At 37.5% G+C, this 17,650-nt stretch overlaps 1 protein-coding gene across 1 annotated transcript in view; it reads left to right on the top strand.

The window, feature by feature from the left end:
* Positions 1 to 17,650, top strand: part of eif2ak3 (eukaryotic translation initiation factor 2-alpha kinase 3) — a 36,063-nt gene that overhangs the window by 4,892 nt on the left and 13,521 nt on the right. Inside the window, exon 2 of the mRNA XM_051918225.1 lies at positions 8,450 to 8,579. Coding sequence (XP_051774185.1) covers positions 8,450 to 8,579 — 130 coding nt within the window. The remainder of the gene's footprint in view (positions 1 to 8,449; positions 8,580 to 17,650) is intronic.

Here is a 17,650-nt window from a genome sequence, read left to right as displayed (position 1 = left end):
ATCCAGCTTTAAACACCACTTCAGTGCTGGTGTTTTAATGTGAAGTTGCCGGGACTTGGTCTTGACAGTAGCCATACATCACTGCAAGGAGGGGCTGGTCTTTGTTTCTGGTGGCATAGTTATATGTGTCATGCACACTCGAGGGAATTGTGTGTAGTGTGTTTAACACTGCATTGGTTGGGTATCTCTACAGGGGTGAGAGTAGCAGCTGCCTTCACACCTGCTGCCAAGATAAAGCGCTCGCTCACACCTCTGCGCGTTTTCCCCATGATCCACAATATCAAACGATCTCATGCATTTATGTGCAGCGTTCAAAAACTGTCAATCACATATAAATAAACAAGCAAATGTCTGGCTTTTATTGATAATGCATGAACGCAAGAACAAGACCTTTGTGCGCACTTCTCAGTAGCACAGCGATGATAATCAACACCCTCAGGCCTTCCCCATGACTTGGAACAGCTTTACTGGGGGATGGTGTTCTCCTGGGACAGTTTTATGTGTTGCACAGCATGGTCGACTGGCAAATGGGAGTCTAACCCTGGAGAGATCTACTCACAACAAAAGCAGAGATTGTGGGGATCACTTGTGATAAAGACGCTCTCAACAGCTTGTTCTGTTCATAAAGTCCATTGATGGCAGGAAAATACAAACTAAATAAATAAATAAAATACAAGACATATTGAGAAGATCTTCAAAACAAACCAACCAACTGGGCTGCTGTTAGAGCAAAGACTAGGCAACACAACTGCTGTTTAAATGTACAGAATACTGAATTAGTTTGTGGTACTTGTTAGTTCTCCTTGTGCGGTTTTGGTAGTTCCAGTGGCGAACATGATCCAGGTATGGCCTATAGTCTAATGTAGCTCAGCTTTGCCTGTGTGTGTATTTTTGGACTGCTGGTGATTCCTGAGGGACCTTTTGGAAGGAACACTTCGCTCGAGGTGCCCTCACTGATACACACACACACTCACACACACAAATACACACTCACGGTGATGCTGCTTCTCCGCTGCCTGGTGCAAACTCTGCCAGACGTCTAGCTCCAACTGCCTACTGCTTAGCAACAGCCAATCAGAAGAGCTGAGCTGGCAAACTTGTTGGCCAATTAGATGAGTGGAAGGAAAAAGTGCTCAGAATTTGAGTTGGGAGAGAGAGAGAGAGCAGGAGGGAAGGAAAGGGTAGAGTTCGTGTGCTTGTTGTTGTGGGCTTTTTTTGTCTGACTTGATGGTTAGATAACTATGGAGAAGCTGTCAGATTCGTTTTATAAGATCTCATGGTTTCAAATAAAGTTTATCACTCTGAGGTAAGACTTAGTCGTCTTGCAGTCAGAGCCAAACTTTTCCACTTCAACTGTCATGCACTTTTAATATCTTACAATCTGTTCAGGCCATAAAAACAAGGCTGGTTTTATGCACAGTGTGTTTTTAGGGATGTCGAATTGGTGGTGTTACTCTTACCCATGTGGCGACGCTCACTCTGGACTTGATTGGTCTTTTTGCTCCTTTTATGGTTTGATTCTTTAAAGCCGTTTCTTCATTCATTGCAGAGGACACACCTTACTGCACTGCAGCAATGGGTGGGAAGATGGGAGAGGTGTGGCAGAGGGAGAGATTGGGGAGACGAGGAGGGAGAAAGTAAAGGGGGGACATCGAGACACAAAACCAAAGGCGCTAGGACCCAGTAGACAGGACCCCGGCTTTCCTGTAGTTTGGTTCCTCACTGCTTAGCAACAACAAATCAGCCACCTAGATCAAGGCCAGGACTCGTCCAATAGGAAGAGAGCAGCACCATGTGACAGAGTTTTGATTTTCTCTGCACCGCGCATGTTAGAGAGATAGAAACAGGAGGAAGATGATGAGAGTTAAAGAGGAGTGAAATGACTGTGACCTGTGACATGTGGAATTAGTTTGTGTGGAATTAGTATGTGGTTTTCATTTTCTTGTGATTAGTTGTGTAAGTTTGTGGTGGTGGTTTCCGCACACAAGTGTTGCAGTGCTTTGAAAATCATACAGGTGTGCCTCACTGTGTTTGGTTTCATTTTATCATTAAAACATTGCTAGACTGAAGCTAGGAATGCTGGAATTGCAGTGCAAGATGAACTGAATTTAGCAAGGTCAATTGAGATGGCAGAAGCGCTTATAGTTCTGCATGGTGATAGCAGCTTGGGCGTGTCAGAACGTGACATGGAGTGAGAGGACAGATTAAACATTCACACACACACACACACACACACACTCACACACTGAGAAAATGCTTTAATCAATACATGGAGAAAAACTCTGTATGATGAAGGAGACTACCATCAGCACAATGCAACTTTCTTTAATGGGTTGCATTACCCTTAAAGGGATAGTCCACTTCAAAATGAAAATTGTCGTCGTTTACTCCCCCCTCATGTCATTCCAAACCTTTTTTTTTTTTCTGTGCAACTTAAAAGATATTTTGAGTAATTTCTCACATGCAATACAAGTCAACTAAAATGGTTTGGTTCCCAACATTTTTAATATCTAAATATCTAGTTTCTGCAGAAGAAAAAAATACATGCATGTTTGGAAAGACGTAAATCTATGGGTGAACTATATCGTTAAATGCTGGTCTTTTTTTTTTTTTTTTTTTTTTTTTGTTCTTTTTTTTAGTCTTTCTGGTCATCTTTCTCTTCTACATAATCACACTCATTGTCATGCAGTTAGTCACAGTTTTGTGGTCCACCACATTAGTGCTTGGTTTCAATTTCATGTATGATTATGTATTTTTCAAATACTGGTATACTGGTGCATAGCTGAAACAATTGCTGCATCTATTCAATGGTCACAAAGAGCGCTGAGTGTATTGAAGGGATAGCTTGTCCAAAAATGAAAAAATTACCCCATAATTTAGTCACCCTCAAGCCATCCTAGGTGTATATAACTTTCTTCTTTCAGCCAAACACAATCAGAGTTATATTAAAAATATTCTGGCTCTTCCAAGCTTTATAATGGGAGTGGTTTGAAGGATGGGATTTTGAAGCCCAAAAAAGTGCATCCATCCATCATAAAGCATACTGCACGCTGCTTCTCGGTATTTTACTTTATAATTTTAATATTTGTCTTACACAAATGCATCGATTCACTTCAGACGGCCTTTATTAACCCCCCGGAGCCACGTGGAATACGTTTTATGATGGATGGATGCACTTATTTGGGCTTCAAAATTTCATCCTCCAGTCACTCCCATCATTTGATTTTGGATGAACTATCTCTTTAAGAGGGGACCTCTATTAACTATCTTACTAATGGTTCTAACTTTATAACCCAACAATATATTACTCGCACAACTAACTCCCACCAGCATTTCACCATTTCATTTGATAAAACTATCATGTCTAAACTCAAAGGTCTTCACAACAACCCGTCAAAATAAAAGTTTGGTTTAACTTGAAGAAATTATAACAGAAATATATTACGATTGCACAGTAGCGTGTACATCAAGTAATAATATATTAAAACACAGAAACTCAAAGGTCTTTATTACAACCCGCCAAAATAAAAGTTTGTTCTGATTTGAAGAAATTATGAAAAATATTTTACTATTGCACAGTACAATGTACTTCTTAAAGTAGTAGTAGTAGTAGTAGTAGTAGTAGTAGTAGTAGTAGTAAAAATAACAATACAATTTAATAAGACATTATTTTTAAGGAATATCACACACATTTTCATACTTGTTTTAAATCGTAAACTTAACAAAAATATAAGGAATTATTACATTTTCATTTGATTACATTTGAATATAAACTAAATTGTTTTTATAAATTGATTTGATTACCACCATTTTAAGTGTTTCTGACTATAAAATAAGGTACTAGCCTATAAACCTATATAATAATAGGTTTAACAGTAATAACAATAAAAAAAATACTGTGATATGCCGCAAAAAGGCCAGAATCTTAAAAATACTGTGATTTATAGATTTTTGGTCATACCGCCCAGCACTATACCATATATTCAACAAGTAATGCACACGCTTCACTTTTTTTTTTTTTTTCTCCTTGTGTGCATCTGAGGGGCTGAATTTTCTAGTGAGTCTGTTTCTCTCTTCTGTAGTTGAGATATACGGTTATGGACATGTTTGTGTACTGCGGATGCTGCCTGGGGAAGATGGTACCTTGAAATGCATTGCCGAACGTTTTGTGTAACACTCCATACTGAGCTCTGCATGCCACTGCAGTGCTATATATTGTGTGCTCACTTAAGCAGAAAATCCCTTTCACTTTGGAAACTCGGTGGATTCTGTAGGCTTTGCCCCTTCAGAGACTTTTATTCAACAGTGCCTACTCGTATACAGATCAGATGCATGTGCAATATGCAATATCAGCTGGACTGTGATGGTTTTAACTCCTAGATCAATTTTTATGAAAAGGTGTTTAATGAAGTGAGGCCATATTTAGTATGATATTTTTTTTTTTTAAATAGACTTTTTAAAGATTTAAAACCTTTTATAAATGAGTTTTTATTTATTTACTTTTCCATTTTTCATCTGTCTCTGTCCATGAGTATTGCCGTGGGCAGCTGGCGCAGTTCTAAATTATAAACAAACAAACAAAGCTGGTTGTCTTCATGCTACTTGAAGAGTCAATCTAAAAATGAATGTCATTTATTCATCCTCATCATGCAAACTTGAATGATTTTCTTCGTTCTGCAGAACACAAAAGGGGATATTAGGCAGAATGTCAACTGGATTTTAAAGGGGACCTATAATGCCCCTTTCACAAGATGTAAGTCTCTGGTGTCCCCAGAATGTGTCTCTGAAGTTTCAGCTCAAAATACCCCATAGATTATTTATTATAGCTTGTCAAATTTGCACCTATGTGGGTGTGAGCAAAAACACACGGTTTTTGTGTGTGTCCCTTTAAATGCAAATGAGCTGCTGCTCCCGGCCGCTTTCCAGAAGAGAGGCGGAGCTTTAACAGCTCGCGCTTCGGTTGCTCAACAACAACAAAGCTGGAGAATCTCACGCAGCCAAAATGAGGATTGTCAGTAACGGTGTTCAGCCTTACATTGTTCAAAACTTTTAGAATGAAACTGGACGTTTCTGAATGGTTAGTGGATAAATTTATGTAGTTGCTGTGGAGTTGATTCAACTCATCGACTAACATGTGCCGTCATGTTAATCTTTTGTGCAAATCCAGCGTTGAATTTACCCTCGTTTGTGAAGCAGTCCAGCGTAAAATGACGGCATAGTAACAACACTCTACTACAACAACTCTTCCTCTTCTCTAAAGCAGCCCAACATGGACTCACCCCTTTGTTGCGTGTTCCTGAGGGCAAGGTTTATGTACATTTTGGGGTTAGTGATGTCACCAACCCAGGAAGAAGCTTGTTGTAGTCCCTACCAGCTGTTGCAGTCCTTAAAAAGTGATTTCTGTAAAAGAAAATATCTCCCTTTGCATTGAACTTTGAGCGTTGTAACTTTGCAGATGTTGTTTATGCTCAAACAGCAACATTACACACTAACTAAAGTTAAAAAAGTGAAATCATAATCAAGGACACCTTTAGAGCTATTTTTTTTCAGTCTGTTCCTCTCATAATGCTATCACGTGGGTTCAGGAGATCACATTAGCAAACCTGGGCAAAATTTTGTGTGCAAAAAAGGTTCATTGTCAATAGTGTAGCAACGCATGAAGCACTGCTGACTGAGGAGTCACTTCCAAACCAAGCAGATTTTATATTGGTCAAAAAATTCAAAGTTTAACAAAAAACTTAAATCTGATGCGAAATACTTGTGAGGAACGTGTTCCTGGTCGCACGACTCCTTGAGATGACTGCGTTTAGCCTGCTGAATTTCGCTGTACAATGGAATATGTGACTGTCTGCAACATTAAAAGAAATAACATAAATCATGAATGATTTTTATGTTTCTTTTGGAGCTTGACAAGAATCAGTCCCCATTCACTGTTTTTGTATGAAAAATGGCTGCCTGAACATTTTTTTTAAACGTCTTCTTTTGTGTTCCACAGAAGAAAGTCATGGGGGTTTGAATAACACAAAGCCGAGTAAAGAATGACAGATTATTAATTTCTGACTAAACTGTTGCTTGAATCACATTGTTGAATGATTAATTGCTGTATCAGGTTTCTGCAGGTTGTCTTGTCAAGCAATTGTGTCTGCACAAAGTCCTTTACTCTGTTAACCTGTCATGAATTCCGTGGCTTCTCCGCAGGGGTGTGCCTCTGTTTTCACAACTTGGCCACGTGCTCCCCATTGTGCAAGTGTGTGTTTTGCAGTGGTACTTGCTAACGCACACTTAGCTGATAAGAGCTGCTTACTGTGGCATGGTTACAGTGGGCTTTTTATGTCCATTGGCTGGTGTTTTTTAAAGGAGTGGTTTCTGATTGAAAGTGCAGCAACACATCTAATCCCTGATTGGCTGAGGGAGGAGGAAAGCCTCCTATGATTGGACCAAACCCCTCAGATACCCTAGTTTTTTTTTTTTTTTTTTTTCCATGCAGTCTGTTTACATCAGGTCTGAGTTGAGATTCTCTTGACTTCCTCTGAGAGAGCGAGACGCGAGAGTAAGTGAGAGTGAGAGGGAGGGATCACAGATGTGTGGAAGCACACTTAAGTATCCGTTTATGTGTAAGTGCAAAGAGTGTTAAACAGCATGACAGGAATAATGTTGAAAGAGTTAAAAGGGTGAGCGTCATTTGTGAGCATTCAGGCTTTTAAAAAGGCTGTAAGATGAAGTTTTTTTTTATTTATTTATTTATTTTTTTTACCAGTTTGATACTTTTTTTTAATCTTTTTTTTTTTCACCATGAAAATAGTAGTGTTTATATATTAACGTTTAGTATAACATTAACATTATATAAGTGTTTTTGAATTCAACACCAGTGCTGACAGTCGTAAATATGCCGGATGAGTGGGAAAAGTGACTGAAACAGATAAATAGTACAGAAACAGGTAATATAGAAAATGAAGATGTGCGAGTGCAGTACAATAAAATAAGACATAAATAGTAGGTTAAAGTGAACAGACATTAAAATGAAAGGGTAAGTAAAAGAAATACAAAGGCGGCAATAACAGAAAACAACAAGACATTTTCACTGTTAACTCGAGCGTAAGTTTAGTTTTAGTCTCTATCACAGTTTGGTTTTGTGTGCATTGACTTTAATTATATCTCATGGCACTTTTTATGCAGTTTGTGTTACAATATAGTCTACAAAACTCATAGTGCAAAACTCAATTTAGTTTTACAATTTTTCTCAAATGCTTTTCCCTCTGTTTTAGTCACTTGTTCTCCTTTTTATTTTTCCTAAGGTTAAACAGCCTGTGGAATTCACTTACTCTTTGATCTCATCCAGAAAATGGGATTTGTTATTCTCCCTTTATTATCACCAGTCTCTCTCTCTTTCTCTTCCGTTTTTTTTTTTTTTTTTTTCTTTCTCTCAATCACTCTTTTGGCTGGGCGGGACCACTGTAGTGTCCTCATTCATTCTCACAATGCCCACTGCTTAGCAACAACCAATCAGCCCTCATATTTTTGGAGGGGCCCTCCAGCCAATCAGGAGTGCTGTGCTATAGCATTTTCTGCTCTTCAATCCTATTGGAGAACGAGAACAAACGGTGTTGGCCCAGAGCACCGGGATGAGCAGAACTGAAGTGCCCTTAAATTCTGACCTCATCAGTGTTGATGTCTGGAGGGATGTGTTAACTCTCTTAGACTTGATCAAAGTGACTCATTCTTAGTCCTGCTTTCTCTACCCTTGCTCCTGTCCATTAAAAAGTTCCCTGGCACTTTAGCCATGAAGTGTCCTGTGTTGGCTTCAGTTCTTGTTAGCTTTTATCACATAGTACTAAAAAAAAAAAAAAAAAAGTGATATTTTGACATGAAGGCAGTATAATCGGCCAGTTGTTGGTCAATTGTAGACATTAGATGCAATATACAATAATTATAAACAATAAGAATTGAAGGATTAATTCATCCTTGTATTAAATCCAAAACTATGAATTAAAACAGCTTTTTAAATGGATAATAAACATTTTCTATTTTCAGTGATTTTAGATTTTTTTATTTTTTATTAGATCTCAGTATTTTATAAAATAATGTTTGTTTGTTTTGTTTTTTTCTAAAAATATTGAAAAATATTTATATTATAAATATAAATATTATATATATATATACTGTCATAGGAACATTTTGAAGGACTTAAAATGATTTGATCTTTTAGTGTTTTATTTGTAAATACAAAATAGAGAATTTTAATATTGGCCATTTATTGGTTATTGAACATAACATTGCATTAGTCACAATTTAATAGCGACACATACTTCCTATACATCCAATAATCTCTACCTCAAGTGGAAACTTGAAGATGAAGGCAGTAGGAAAAGGTCTTGTGAGCAGTATAGAGTGATAGGAAACCCTTTTCACTGTACAATATGTGAACCTGTGTGTATTATGTGCTTGACAGGGCTCTGGTGATCATTAGCACACTGGATGGAAGAATCGCAGCTCTGGATCCTCTGAACCAGGGACGCAAGCAGTGGGACCTGGATGTGGGCTCAGGCTGTCTAGTGTCCTCTAGCCTCAGCAAACCAGAGGTATTGCACACAGATTCTCACAGCCTTTAACTCTTTCCCTGCCATTGATGGAATTTTCCGTCATTTATGACGCAGTGCTTTCCCGCCATTGACAGAATTTTCTGGCTTTTCTTATAAGGTAGGTGGTGCTATTACGCAACTTCAGAGTGGAGAATCTGAAGATCAAATCACAGGCAAAAAGGAGCAGAAAAGAGTGATAAAAGCATGTTGTAGTCTATGGAAAAAAACACAATTTTTCTCAGCTTTTTGTTCAAAATGTTGCTTTATTTTATGAAACTTGCTCACATTCTAGTGTTGATAAAAAAAAGAATGCACGAAGCTAGAATAAAACGTGTTACAGAATATTCAAAATACAACAAAATATTCTGGGGGCCATGAAAGTTATAGGGGCTTTTGCACCGGAGGAACCTTTTTATAGTTCCTAGAACTATTGGTGGAAGTACCCACTTTTTGGCTTGTTCGCATACAGGAACTAGGAATAATTTTAGTTCTAGGAACTCCTTTTGGGTGGAACTAAATTAGCTGCTACTTCAGAGTAGGATCTAAACCGGCACTATTGGACTATTGTACACTGATTGGCCAAACGCATGTCGTACCCGGCATTTTTAAAAAGCTGTGAAAACTAGAGCTGCACGATATATCATGATTTATCGCAAATTTTATCGCACGCGATTTGGGAAAGGCTGTGATTATTTTATGCGCAACTTGTCAGAGCTGTACGGCTCTGTGATCAGTAGTAAATGCTTCTGCATCTGAAAGCCAGAGGGCACTCTTGCGCAGAAACTCCAAATATGCCCTGCTACCAAAGTAGATAAAACGCGTCATTCCAGGAAATCCCAATGGGCATCATACTATCACTGTAACTAAATAAACAGAAGATTGAAACGCTTTGATTAAACAGGACTAATAAACACACGACTGCCTTATTCTGTGTAAGAAGCCACATCATCTCACAGAAGGATGCTCAACTGTCGTTATGAAGTGAGTTTAGAATAAAAACATGTTATTAAATGTTGTCTTTTGTTGGACAAGATGTTAATAAATGCTTCTCATGTCTGGAAAGATGTTTGACACGTGTTGCTTTTTCAAATGTACATTATAAGCGACTCAAACATACAGTGCTTTCAGATGGATTTAGCATTTGGAGCCATACTTCATTGACAAGCTGCGCATAAAAAAATAATCGCAGCCTTCGCAATTTCATAATCGCACTAAGAATCGCGATTTCAATGTTATTTTTCGTATCATGTGATAAATCGTGCAGCCTTAGTGTAAACAAATTTACTCCACAAACAAGGAAAACAGTGATAACAGCATTTGCCTGTTGTCTGCAGCGTCGTTGTGTTCTTTTCTCCGCCTTGATAATATGTAACACTGCAAGTTTCATAGGGGATCTTGTCTCTTAACCCCACTTTTTTGCTCTTTCAGTTGCATAAATTATGCGTTTACATTCCATCTCCGTTATCACAAAACCCACGACACACAACAAACACAGCTTCTATCACAGCATCCTCCATCCACCGGTTGTTCTCGAGGAACCACACTGATGGCTAGTTCCTAGAACTATTTGGTGCGAAAGTCCCTTATGTGAAAATGAGCAAAAATGCTGGTGGTGGCTGGCAACTTTTTTAAAAAATGCCACAACCAACACCTGTTTTAAATGGTGGTTTAACCTATTTTTTACACTTGGTTCAGGGTTTTTGTGGGTCTTAAAAAGTCTTAATTCATATATTTAGGGGTCCAAGCACCAATGGAGCGGGAACCCTGTACTGATTTTCTTCTTCCTTGAGTTAAGCCCTATAAAATATATATCTTATAATAGATTATTTTTTTAACCTCCTAGGCCGTTGGTCTGATCTTCACCAAAATATGCACACAGCAGCTAGGGATGGTGCTGGCAACAAGTTATCAAAAGAATTTTGATTCATCGAAGCATTGCAAAAATACAAGTTATTTAATTCTTCAGGCAACATTCATTTTTACGAGTTGACCCATTTACTTTTCTTTACTTTTCTTTGTTTTAAAAATGTCGTGGTCTTAAATATACCTTCATGAAACCTGCAGAAACCCTGTTAGTTAGAACTATTAAACGCCTTCTTGTAGTATTTCGCATAGTGATGCAACATGAAGGTTTTCTGCCCAAACATGCAAAGAGCACACATTATTATGTTGTTCCAAAGTGTGTGTGTGTGTGTGTGTGTGTGTGTGTGTGTGTGTGTGTGTGTGGGAAAAGGCGATGTTTGTTTGAACCTCTTTACCCCAGAAGAGAATGAGACATGGCCCAAAGGAAATTGGACCTGAAACAAGTTACACACACACACACACACACATACACACACACACACAGATCACAGACTCGTGCTCACTAGAGACTGAAGACTAGCCTGGAGGAAGAGCGTTTGGCAGCGATGCACTTATGAGCCTGTGCGCATGCACACATTTACACAAACACACTGAGAAAACATTAGCGCTGCATTAACGGGCTTCTTTGGGCATCTTCTAATTTTACACATTAGTTTGAACCATGCTAATAATTTGCAGTGTCTAAGAATGTCATGATATGTTTTTACTCTTTACTTTTTCCTCTTTCTTTACTTTGTGTGTGTGTGTGTGTGTGTGTATATATAATAGTATAAAGGTGAGTGTGTGTGTGTGTGTGTGTGTATGTGTGAGTGATTGTGTTGATCCCCGTCTGGTTTGGCGGTAACCTGAAATGCCTGGCTGCTGTGGGAGCAACCTCCCCATTGGCTAGAATCTTCCTCTCCCCTCCCCTTTTACCTCCTGGTGCCTAGCAACCAGCCATTCTGATTGGCTCAAGCAGTGCCTTGCAAGGCATTCTGCTCGGTGATTAGAGCAGTCTGCCCCCTTTTGATTGGCCCTTGCCATGGCGCCAGTAGAAAGCAGTCACCTATAGCATGCCTCAACAGTAGGAGAGAGGCCAGAAGTAAACAGCATTGTCTGCAGAAACACGCTGTCACAACACGAGGGGGAGGTGTGATGGAGAGTAAGAAAGAGAAGGATGAGAGGAATGAGGAAGAGAGAGATGGGGGGTGGAGAGGGATACCACTGACAGTGTGGTGTGAGTCATGCTGAGAGGATTGAAGAATGAGGTAATGCCTTATGTGTGGGATGATGTCATCCATAAGAATGCTGACCCCCCCCCCCCCCCCCCCCCCCCAACCCAACAAACACATACACCCCCCTCTCATCTATTAATCTTTAAAGGGAACAGTTGTAATTAATGCGCTTTAATCTAATGAGCCGAAAAGCCGGTATTTCTGCACACTATTCAATGCACAACACCTTTTGTTTTGTTTGATTGCAGCACCAAAGGGAGTCATTTGATGTGACTCACAGAATAATTGTATTGACACACTGTCGGGCTTGTGCTGTAGATAAACCTAAGTTCATAAAGTCAATAGAACCTCCAAAAAACATGTCCCGGTCACATTACACACTAAAACCAAAAGTTTTTTGCATTGTGGCATTTATTTCCATAAACATTACGAAAACCGTCCCACCAAATTCCCATCACTATAATGTTTTACTTTTCAGTTTTGTAGTTCCCAACCTCATTACTGCAGAACAGTTTCCTTTTAACTGTATTATAATAAATATGTATCGTGATTACAATTATTTTTTTTCAATTTAAAATAAGTATAAATTATTGGCAGTGCACAAAAAACACTATTCAAATATACTTTATTTCTTTTCCAATTGTACCATGGGGCTGTTAAAGGGTTAGTTCACCCAAAAATGAAATTTCTGTCATTAATTACTCACCCTCATGTTGTTCCAAACCCGTAAGACCTTCGTTCATCTTCTGAACACAAGTTAGGATATTTTTGATGAATGGTTAAAATAGTTCACATGATTACAGTGGTTCAACCTTAATTTTATGAAGTGACAAAAATACTTTTTGTGAGCAAAAACAAAACAAAAATAACGACTTTATTCAACAATTTCTTCTCTTCCGTTTCAGTCTCTTACGCAGTTGACGTTGCATAGACAGTGCAACGCTTCCGGGTTCTACGTCAGAACGCCGACTCATTATTGGCCAGCTCCTGCGTCAGCATCACACGCATGTGTTGTGCTGCTCACAAGTACAGCGTCGGCCAATACTGAGTCGGCGTTCTGACGTAGAACCCGGAAGCGTTGCACTGCGTTCACTATGTCAACAGCGTAGGATAATGACAGGGAAGAGAAGAAATTGTTGAATAAAGTCGTTATTTCTGTTTTGTTTTTGCGCACAAAGTATTTTCGACACTTCATAACATCAAGGTTGAACCACTGTAGTCACATGGACTATTTTAACTATGTCTTCGCTACTTTTCTGGACCTCAAAAGTAGGCATGTGCAACAGCGATCAAGTACTCGTACTCGACCGTGACAGTGACGATCAATCATGTAAATGATGATCGAAATGTTTTTTTGTTTGTTTGTTTGTTTGTTTTGTTTGTTTTTCTCCTGATTATAGCAGCACTTTGGGCGGCGCCCTGAGCTCTGATTGTTTAGCTTTTCACAGCATGTGTCAAAAGACGAGAGAGAATGGCCTCGAAGTCACATAGTGATGTCTGGCTTCACTTTGACAAGATGGATGAAAATAAGCTCACGTTTGCATTCGCAAACCTTTTGCAGATGAAAGTTGTAATAGCTACATCTGATCAGTGCTTTTTTCGTCATATTTGTTCAATGGCATAATTCGTATAATTCGCATGGCTTCGAAAACGCGCAGGCGATTTATGGAAACACTTAATCATGTAGATGAAAATAAAGCACAGGTCTGCCATAAACATAGCATTATAATGAGATGTCCTTGCCCGTGTTTCAGCACGCTGTCATGAAAGCGCATCACGGCGCAAGCTCTCTTTCTCTCTCTCACTCTCGCTATAGCGCATAACACGTAAGTTCACTGCCATTTGCATCCTTTTGTGCCGATACAAGTTGTAATGTTACGTCTATATTATGTATCTAAGTTATCTGATTAATATCAAAGGATGTGTCATAGAACGGGCTTCAGTTTTATTGGCATAAAGTCACCTCAGGTGGCTATTCCTTTTGAATGCTTCCTTATTAATAACATTGCTGCATCATAATCAATCTAACAGTGTTCTAATCACGTTTTCATGTCATATTTTTAACATTCATTTTCCTAACAGTCTTCAGATATTTTCATTATCTCCATGACGGCCATGCTCCGCCCCCCGCACACGCCCCGCCCCCCAAGTACTTTTTGAAACCTATCGATGATCGAAATGAAAAATTGCCAAAAATGCCCATCCCTACTCAAAAGGTGCAATGACGTTGCTGTCTGTGTTCAGAAACCCTTGGATTTCATCAAAAATATCTTAATTTGTGTTCTGAAGATGAACGAAGGTCTTACAGGTTTGGGACGACATGAGAGTGAGTAATTAATGACAGAGATTTCACTTTTGGGTGAACTATCCCTTTAAATGCTTGATTCCAATTGTTTGACAAATGTTTTGGGGTCTATTTATTTATTTCTTCAGTAAGTAGAAGTTTCCGGTCTGTCGACTGCATTACAGTTCCATATCAATTCGCCAAATTATTTCAGTTATTTCAGAAGCCATTAAAAGATGTTTACAAAGCAAATATGACAAACAAAAGGATAAAAATGACAATTTCCATGTTTTCCTTATGAAATTACCTCTTCTGCTCTGTGTTTGCACACATACAGACACAGTCTCGCTCTCTAATAACAGGATTTCAAAGCATCCGTTACTAGCTCTAAAACAACGTTCTGGAATTAGCAACAGAGGCTTGGGATGAGATGTGTAAGAAAGTAGTTCTACATCCAGAAAACTGGATGAATGTCTTGAAATAAAACATCTGAAAAATGTCTTGATGTGTGGTAACCGTGGAATAAGCAGAATAATTGACGACAAGCCAATGAATTATTGGAAAATAATATACACCCTAGATGTAGTAATAATATGGCCACTCTGCTTTATCTCCTCGGGTGTGCCTTATTTTTCAATAATTCAGTGGCCTGTCGTCAATTATTTATTTTATTTTATATTGTTTTCTTACTACAATGGTTAACTTAATTATCCTAAAAATAGGCTTTAATTTTCTTTAGGCAAAATATATAACTTATTATTTTAATTTTGCAATTGAAATATAACTTTGACATGTTCTTGACAGATTTTATCAGATTTTCCTCAGCAGTACAATGATGTGCGAACACAGTACTTTGAAGTGTCATTTTGGTGCTGCTCTTTTGCTTTCTTTTTGGGTATATGTCAGTGATGTCAACTTCTGATGGCACTCCACTGTTATCCTGAATATCTCAACTGTTGTAAAAAGAGGCAAAATAACACCAAAGCAGGATCAGCAGTTTCACAATAGTGTTGTTTAGTCCTAAACCCAGAAGAGAATTAGCATTTTCAAGCATTTTCCCTCAGAAATTTCTAATGGATTTTTAGAACGAAGGTTTTTGATTTGAGTAAAATCAGGTCTGTCAACCTGATTTCATGGAAAATAAAATTAACTATTTTACTAGTTTGTGATTTTGTTTGAATTTGTATGATTTGATTTGTATTTGTACATGCAATTTAAAAAAAAAAAAAAAAAACCTCAGTGGAGGCATAAGCAGATTGTACGAAAACCAGTGAATGAGATTATTTGAATGCATATGAAGTCGCCACCAATTTGTCAAAACGTAAAGTAGTTTTGTTGAAGTAATGTTAACCACAGGCCTTATTTTACTCTTAATTTGAAAACCGTGATTCTGAAACCTATCAAATACAGGTTTCCCTACAAATTGACGTCACTGAATGACTTTATTACGTTAAACTGTAAATGTTTTGAGTCGTTTTTTTATTTGATAGCATGTCATCTGTAGACCTAAGTGTGTTTATTTGATTTTAAACTATGTAGGGTGCACTAAAGTGATTTTTGTGCTGGGAGGAGTGTGAAATGATATGTTGTGTTGTGTGAGTATGCGTGTGTGGGAGAAAGAGAGATTACTGTTGAACAGCGAAGAGAGAGGGGATTGCGCCTAGCTTGATGTAATGCTATGTGTCAGACTCAGTGGAGCGCTATCATCTGCAGGAGGTCATTGAGTACAGAGGGATATCCTGCCTACATAGACACTCTTCATACTCAAACCTGCTGTGATCCCTTAAGACAAGGGCCAGACTGCCTTTAGCTAAGTCTCTCAAATTGAATGTGTCAAACAAGATTCCAGAAGTCATTGCCCACAGCTGAACTGAGTATTTGATTCATGTTGGCTACAGGGTTCAGTCTGATACAATGTTTTTTTTCTGCCCCTACGTTCCCTACTCATTAATGGGATCATAACAGCAGAGGTGACCAGATGTTTGCTGGTTGAAAATGATGCCAAACTATGCATTGTACAAATTGAAGGAAAAACTAAAACTAGTGGTTGTTGCTCAATGTGTGCCAGTATATCTGGGTTTGTTGGGCATGCTGTGATTTGCCATAGTTTCACTTCAGTGATGTCAAATCATGGCATTGGTTCTTGTGTGTCATCCACAGCATCAAAGCTGCCCCGATGGCCAGATTTGAGAGCTAGAGAGGAAGATTTTCAGTCAATGGCAGAATTTTCTGTTTTGTTTAAACTAACCATTCTGAATATTGTTATGAAATGACTTACTTGAATAATTTATACAGATTTATTCACAAAACTGCAGCCTTTGGAGCATTTTAAATGAAATACATGAGCAGTCAACACTAGTTTTACCATTGACGTGCAGACGAGAACTTTGTCAAGCCAAATATCCCCCATCAGAGAGAGCTTTTTCAATACTGGCCTATCAGCCAGCAAAAAATTGATTTGTAACATGCGTCCAAAGAGAGATTTTTTTTTTTTTTACTGAAGCTTTACATTTGTTTAAATACCACAGCACACTGACATGAGATACTGTAGAGGTTAAATTACACTCTTCATAAAAAGCAGCCAACCTTTTGCATTTACAGCTTGAGGTTAAGAGGTTTAAAATATGTACTTCCTTTCATGCAAGTCATAAAACCTCCTTGTTGTGTAATAAGACATGTTCATTAAATTTCATGTCCTTCAAGGCTTTGGGAGCCGAAAGGACACTGGGATCTTTGTATACATTTAAAAAAATATATAGCTATATTTAGGGCTGTCGATTTAAACTCATTAATTCGATTTAATTAATTATATTCTATTTTAAATTAGAAAGATATGTAAATTTCCCTTTTTTTTTTTTTTTTTTTTTTTGCTGTTTATTTGCAGTTTCTCAGCATGAGAATATCCAAATTTATTTATTTATTTAAATTTAAAAAGTTTCCTTTCAAACGAAACCAACCTTTTGATTCTCCTTGCTACAGTTTTGGAGTTACAAGTCTTTACTTTTTTGTGTGTCACTCTGAAAATACCCTCAGGGCTTAAGGGGTTAATGAATGAATGAATACTGGCAGTTTTAGTTTCTTATTTAAAGTATAATTTAATTTATATTAAATTATTATTATATAATATATATAAAATATATATAAAATTTAAATATATAAAAAAAAAAAAAAAATATTTTTTATATATATATATATATATATATTATATAATTTATTTTTATTTTTTTTAATTTTATATAAAATATAAATATTTCCATATTATAAAATAAATAAAGGTATAGTTCATCCAAAAATGAATTTTGTGTAATAAATTCTATGCTGAATCAAATAAAATATATCTTCCTGAAAGTACTTTTTGTAATGTGTATTTGATGCTTTACACAATAATGACTTTAAATGATCGTTTTGGGATAATTTCTCAGTCAAATTTGATGTGATTAATTTACGATTAATTAGATTGATTAATCGCCACATCATGTAATTAATTAGATTAAAAACATTTTAATCGCTTGACAGCCCTAGTTAGTCAAACCAAAAATTATTCAGACATTTTCTATATTTTTGATATATTTTTACTAGTGGGTGCAGGACACTATAGTTCATTTATGTAAGTGAGGATAGCAAAATAAAGTAAACTGTGACATATTAATCCCAAAAATTCTTCATACAGTGAACTACCAGTAAAATTGATAAAAATTTGGAACCAAAAA

Source organism: Ctenopharyngodon idella, chromosome 13, assembly GCF_019924925.1.
Source record: "Ctenopharyngodon idella isolate HZGC_01 chromosome 13, HZGC01, whole genome shotgun sequence".
In the NCBI taxonomy this organism is placed as follows: Eukaryota; Metazoa; Chordata; class Actinopteri; order Cypriniformes; family Xenocyprididae; genus Ctenopharyngodon; species Ctenopharyngodon idella.
The sequence above is the reverse complement of the archived record's forward strand: the minus strand, read 5'-3'. Positions and strand labels throughout refer to the sequence as shown.